The sequence below is a fragment of the Aythya ferina genome (assembly GCF_964211825.1).
Source record: "Aythya ferina genome assembly, chromosome: 20".
NCBI lineage: Eukaryota > Metazoa > Chordata > Aves > Anseriformes > Anatidae > Aythya > Aythya ferina.
Genome location: NC_140318.1, coordinates 60,414 through 67,304, shown reverse-complemented (window position 1 = coordinate 67,304; position 6,891 = coordinate 60,414). Strand labels below are relative to the sequence as shown.

Sequence of the window (6,891 nt, the reverse complement as noted above, 5' to 3'; positions counted from 1 at the left end):
ACTTGTTCCTGGCAAACGAAGCAACTGGAGTTATTATTCACATGTCCATTAAACCTAGAGTCTGCATTTTTTGCCATCATGAGAGCACCCAGCCCTTCCAAAGTTGCTGGGGTCTTTATCTCCTCAGAATGAAACATTCCATTGCTTTCAGTTTCAAACATTTTTAAAATTTATTTGTACTCCATTGCCACTTGAGGAAAGCATTAGGAAGAAATGACTGTTAGTCTGGAACACAAGTAGGTTTATCTCTCTTCAAAGTTCTTACATGTCAAACTGGTATAGTTCATAACTGGCCTTCAGTTTAGCTTAGCTTGATAGCAACTGTTCAAAAGCTGGTAACAATTATTCCTTTGTGGAAGGAATTTTTTAACCCTTCTGTTGAAGGTGGTAGCAAGCTTTATTCAGTAATCTTCTTCATTAGAAAAAGCATCTACCCATCATAGCTGTAGTTTTAAAGATTTTCTTTTTTCTCATGCATATGATGATCAGCCAACACTAAGAACACAGGCTACTAGTAGCAGTTTTAACACAAGATGTGAAAGTGGGAAAGGCTGTGCTTAGGGTGGACACGGCTGCTATTTGTGTCCAAGGCTAATTTCTAAGGTTTAATGAGTAGACGCATGTTACAAAGAAGAGAAAAAACATGATTCTAAGGGGCCAGAGTAAAGAATGGTATACCTGTCCATCTCAGTAGCCTTCCAATAAGCCATTTCATGTTTCCTGGTCACCTGACACTGGTTTGAAGACAGATTACACAGATGTATGAAAAATGTGGCCTTTAGAAATGACAAACAAGAACCTATCCATCAATACCAACAGTTGGCTTTTGTTTTGATCAAGAGCCTGAATAGGATGGATCTAAGACACTACTTTGAGACAGTCAATGTCTAGAAGCTAGTTCAGAGAACAACGTCTCATCACACTAAGATGCATGTAAGTCATGCCACAGTCTGACAAAGACTACTTGTATACTGGCTATTTGTCCAGTTTTCCCAGCAGTTTCATATTATTGTATGGTACTTTGTCTTTTAGATAAGACAAATGTGAAAAAGAACTTCACACACTTTAGTTCTTGTGGCTTGTGTCAAACAAAATTCAAGCATAACTACCATGTTCCCTGCCTTCTACCTACACTCCAGGCTGCTCTTGTACGGTAAGTAGAGAGTAAACTACACATACATGATCCTAAAGCCTCAGTTACCATACCTAGGAGTCACAAAACAAAATAATTTTGCATGATCCCTCCTTCACCTCCTTCTGCTAGGTCTAATATTATTCCTCCATGCCTGCATGACATGCTGGTTGACCGCAGAAGTAAATACTCAAGAAGTGACAGCACTGTTAAGGCACTTACTGCATACCTAAGAAATGAAGACAGGTCATTTTCTCCAGTGTTCAGATCCTGCCTGTCCTGTATGAGTAATATTATTTTAGGTCTGGTAGTTCCCAATATGACTTGCATAACAGTTTGCATCAGACACATTAAACTATACCATAAAATTCAGACTGGAGGCGAGAGACAAGCCAATTGATATGGGATCTATGCTTCCTCCCTCCTCAAACTCTTCCAACATCCTGTTCCAGATAAAATAAATACCATGAAGCTAGTCTGATCCTTTTTTTTTTTCTTTTTCATCTAGCTTAAGCAGTCAGACTTTTGCTGTATTCCTTACAGTACTTTTGCTGCTTGTCAGTATTTGCTAGATGTCATCAATGCTGCTATTACAGGCAGAACTCCACACACACACTTCATAGCAATACTTTATTGCCACTGCTGTGGTTTTTCATCCTGACTATCACCCTAGGTCAGTTATAGTCAAACTTTCTCCATTCTTCTTGATCTCTCTACTGCTCCATCTAAAAGGTCTTTCTATGTCTTTCAGGATACCTAAATATGTGTTTGTTCAGGTTCTTCAAACAAGTTTTCTAATCAACATATGTATACACGTGTATTCAACTACTATCAAACTATCATTTAATCATGTGAAATCATGCTAGAATAGCAGAAGTGAACCTCTGCAATACATTTAAAATCTGATATTCTAAAAGTTCAAGGCAAACTTTCCAGTTCAAATTTTATTAAATTGAAATCAAAGTCTGGGTTTTGCAGCACACTAGTAGTCTTCAAAAACACCCACACAACAGAAATAAAAATACTGCACTGAGAAACCTGTTTACGGAAAAAGGTGATGCTTCTGCTTTCTAAAAATACCCAAGCCCAAACAGTGCTTCCCCTAAAATTGATTCGACGAGTCCACACAAGTGGTTACAACTTGCAGCAGAATAAGGACTACACAATACTTTGAGAGTGATTTTTTTTTAAACCATAGCTAACCAGGTAAGTAGAACAGAGAAAATGGATACTGTTCCCCCCTCCCCCCCCCCTCCCCGCCCCGAGACATTCTCAAAAAGAATTACAAGTTCTTGCAAAGACTCTGAGGTGGCACTTCCAGGTGTTTACGAAGGTTCATTCCATACATATTTAGGTGCAAAAATACTAAAGTACAAGTAGCCACTGGTTAATACTTCTTCTGTTCCTGTACTAATTAATGTTTAAAATATTGCTTCTTTTCTTGATCAGCCGCTCTGACTGAGAATAAGAAGTAATCCTTTCAGTTAAGGCCTTGCATATTTTCTTAGATGGAGAAATAAAGTCATCATATACCATGAAACTTTGCAAAAAAAAAAAAAAAAGTTTTACATTCAGACAGACTGAAGCAAAAGGCACAAATCACCAGATGTCATGCTTGGACAGGGGAAATCATGACACATAAATGGTGTTACAAAATAAATCAAGGATACAGAAATATTTCTACATAAAGAGCAAGAAATACCCTAATAAAGCCCATAAATAGGGCTTTAATAAAGCTCCTTCATATATAAAAAGCCTGGAAGCATCACTTTTCCATGAAAAACAGCAAACCCGTTCAAAATATTGTAGAAAATTGATTTTTGGCATGGAGGAAAGGGTTAAAAAAAATCAAGCTTTAATGATGAAATACTGTCCTTTAACAAAACAAAAGATCTAATATGACTACTTCATCATAGAAAACTAGCTTCTTGGCAGTAAAACTTCAGCCCGGTCCATTTAGAAAAATATGTTTACTTGGAGCAATGAATTCTATTGTTGGTGTAAAAGCAGACAACAATTAATTCTGATGCCAGCACAGGAATCTTTGTGTAGTCAGAAACGAAATCAGGGCATGGGCTTCTGCCTGTAATGAGGAAATCTGCAGGTGCACTACAGAAACAGCATTCCCTTTGTGGAGAAATACAATGAATTTTTTACTTCCAATTTTATGGAAGATTTGAAAGCTTGTATTTTCTTATAAAAAGTCCTTCTACTCAAAGATTCTTAATGCCAAAACAGTTTTCAAGTTTCTCTTAAAAAAAAAAAAAATGTGCAAGGACAGGTCAGAGAAAAGAAAACAGCACGTTCATGTTACCTGATCTTTATAGAGTAACCATCATTCCTCAGTGAATAAAACACAGCTCCATCATTTCAAGGACAGACTGCACTTGCGTTGTCTGGAAAGACCTTGTCTAAAAGCTTTTTCTTTTTTTTTTTTCTTTTAAGAAAAAACAAAATGAGTGATTTACATCATCAAATTCTTCTTTCTACATGGTGGTGCACACTTGTAAAACAGCTCAAGATATTAGTAACAGCAATTAACTGAATGCCACTTTCATTCAGGTACTTCAATTATAAGAAGCTCAGAATAAATAATACTTTTTACTTCGTTTTCAGCCTGAAGCTCTCATTGATTACCTACCTTTAGAATGCCACAAAAAGTAATGTTTCATGAACTGAGATAAGAAAACATACATATGTCAAAAATGTAAGCATCACCAAATCAGGCTAAGCAAGCCAGAACAACATGGGATCTATAAAGATTAATCACCAATACTTCCAGCCACATTTTACCACTAGAAGCAGTGTTTGTGACATTCCTACAGAGCTCACAGATCTGTAAGAAAAGGTGAAGTAAGGAACAGTCTGTCTGTCTTCACTTCAAGTCAATGATGTCCTCATCGTATAAAGAAGTCAGATGGAACGGATAGCTAGATGGTGAGCTCTCCTCTCTGTTTGCTACAGTATCAGGATCTGAACTAGTGGAAAGATGACGACTCTCAGAAAAGCTTTCAAAAGAGGCTGAGATTATTCTGCAAAGATGAAGACAAAAGTTACTGAGAAACAATACACAGGTAAGGGCAAGCAGGGTCAGTGGCTATTTCTGCATACAATCAAGTTATCCTAAAGGCAGAGACAAACCATTAAAACTGAATTTCTCTCTGTTTTACTCTGCTTCCACACCAGGCTAGCACTGAACCAGAGCCTTGATAACAACTCATATTAAAACAGAGATTACATACATCAGATTATTGCCCAAAGGTAATGTTAATGAATGCTCCCCTCCATATAATTTTCAAGTAGTGGAATAAATATAATAAAGTTTTACATTGCAGTGGATTGAAAAAAAATAATCTCAATCTACTGTATCTTGGCTGAATTCTGCTGCTACTTATCACAAATGCAGGTTATAAAAACAATGAAAAAAACACAATGGCAGGGGGTCTGGTAAGCAGATACAAACAGACATATGCAATAGTGTTTCTTTACAAAATTTATTTTGGAGATAATGAGACACAAGGATATGAAGAAAATAGCAAGTGAGTCTGCACAGTGCAGATGCTGTAGGCCTGAAGACTGTCTCAACTGCACCAGGTCCCCACAAAGTCCCATTTAGTCTTGCTTTGCTCATAACATATCTTTAGCAAGAGGTATTTCAGTACTGATAATATTTAGATACTCTAATACACAGTAGGATGAAATTCACAGTAATATACAAGGGCCTCAGTCAGTCTATACTGAACTAAGATTAGAATAAAAAGGTTGAGAGACAATCAATTCCCAAAATACTTACAGCCTAACTTAGGTTATTTTCTAAAGCCCATATATTTACCTGTCACTACTAGTTGATCTTACCGCTCCCTGCTTGGGATCTGACTGTCTTCGAGGAGCCTTTTTTTGCTTCTGTGCACCTTCTGTCTTGGGAATAGGTTCATCCAAAAGGCCTCAATAAAGGAATAAAAGTCTTAATACTCTCAAAAGGAAATAAAACATTCATAAAAAACATTGTGATCTCTCTTGATGGTTTTCATTACTAACTAAAAAGTTTCTAGCTGGCTTAGAATATGGCTACCTTATAATAGAATCATCACAGAATGGCTTGTGTTACAAGGGATCTTAAAGATCATCTAACTCCAACCCCCCTGCCATAGATAGGGATGCCACCCACTAGATCAGGTTGGCCAAAGCCCCATCCAGCCTTGCCTTGAACACCTCCAGGTATGAGGCATCGACTTCTCTTGGCAACATGTTCCAGTGCCTCACTACCCTTAGAGTGAAGCATTTCCTCCTAGTCTAGTCTAAACCTATCTTCTTTTAGTTTAAGACCACTTCCCACATCCTATCATTATCTACCCGAGTAAAGAGTCCATCTGTTTTACAAGACTCCTTTAATTATTGAAAGGTCACGGTGAGGTCCTCCCTGTAACCTTCTCTCCTCCAGGCTGAACAGTCCCAGCTCTCTCAGCCTTTCTTCACAGGAGGGGTGCTCCAGTTCTCTGATCATCTTTGTAGCCCCTTCTCTGTACTTGCACTAACAGGTCCAAATCTTTCTTGTGCTGGGGGTCCAGACCTGGATGCAGTACTCCAAGTGAGGCCTCAGAAGGGCGGAGTAGAGGGGGGACAATCCCCTCCCTTAACTGGCTGGCCACTCCTCTGTTGATTCAGCCCAGGGTGCAGTTGGCCTTTTGGCCTGCAAGTGCACATTGCTGGTTCATGTCGAGCCTTTTGTCCACCAGAACTCCCAAGTCCTTCTCTGCAGGTCTGCTCTCAATGAGTGCTTCTCCTAGTCTGTCCTCATGTCTGGGATTTCCCTGACCCAGGTGCAGCACCTTGCACTTGGATTAGTAGAACTTCATTAGGTTCATGTGGGCCCACTTCTCCAGCCTGTCCAAGTCCCTTTGAATGGCATCTCTTCCTTCTTTGGTATCAACTGCACCACTCAGCTTGGTGTCATCTGCAATTTTGCTAAGGGTGCACTCAATCCCATTTTCTATGTCACTGATAAAGATAGTAAACAGTACTGGTTCCAAGACAGACCCCTCTGAGGGACACCAATCGTCACCAGCCTCCATGTGGACATAATTTGACGAGATGCTATCTAGAGTATTTGCAAATAACATTTTCACACTGATTTATTTGTTTCTTTTTATTAATTACTTATGAACACTGGTTGCATATCACTAATCTGACTGTGACTGTCCAAAAAATAGAAATTACATACTTGGTAATTGATATATGTAGAAGACAAGGGAAGTTTACCTAGCAATTCTTTACGTGTTCTGCTTGCAATTTCTTTAATTTCCATACGAGATAAGGATAGTGAGTGAGTAACAGGAAGAGAGGTAACACCACTAGATGTTGGAGTAGTGATGACTTTGGGAGTCAAAGGTGACTTCAGAGGTCGTTCAATGCTTCGCCCAACCAGATTACTGAGAGGAATTTTGTACAGGTTTTTGCCTGGAACTTCACCTGAAATGCAGAAGGAAAAAAGAACGTTACACTTTCATACCAGTATCAGTTCTAAATACTTCCAATGAAAAAGTTATACAGAAAAGTTATAAACATTATGTGGGGTGCTTTTTAACCCAAGTAACAAAAATCTTCCTTGTACTGTATCTTTCAACATAAATAGGCTAGGAGGAGGAAGAAATACGACCACATTTTGCAGACTGACAACTTGGCTTACTGAGAAAAAGCATATTGCCTGTCTTAAAAACAGGAATTCAGATTCCTTTCTCTTCTCCCCTTCTGTCAACAGT

The 6,891-nt window shown here is 38.6% G+C and overlaps 1 protein-coding gene across 7 annotated transcripts in view; it reads right to left on the bottom strand.

The window, feature by feature from the left end:
• Nucleotides 1-3,523: 3,523 nt before the first annotated feature.
• GARNL3 (GTPase activating Rap/RanGAP domain like 3) overlaps nucleotides 3,524-6,891 on the bottom strand; it is a 52,283-nt gene continuing 48,915 nt past the window's right edge. For all 7 annotated transcript variants that reach the window (XM_084494182.1, XM_084494181.1, XM_084494183.1 and 4 more), the window contains exons 27-29: nucleotides 6,392-6,601; nucleotides 4,965-5,076; nucleotides 3,524-4,164 (exon numbers count right to left, since the gene is read on the bottom strand). In XM_084494182.1, coding sequence (XP_084350308.1) covers nucleotides 4,008-4,164; nucleotides 4,965-5,076; nucleotides 6,392-6,601 — 479 coding nt within the window. In that variant the 3' untranslated portion in view covers nucleotides 3,524-4,007. The remainder of the gene's footprint in view (nucleotides 4,165-4,964; nucleotides 5,077-6,391; nucleotides 6,602-6,891) is intronic.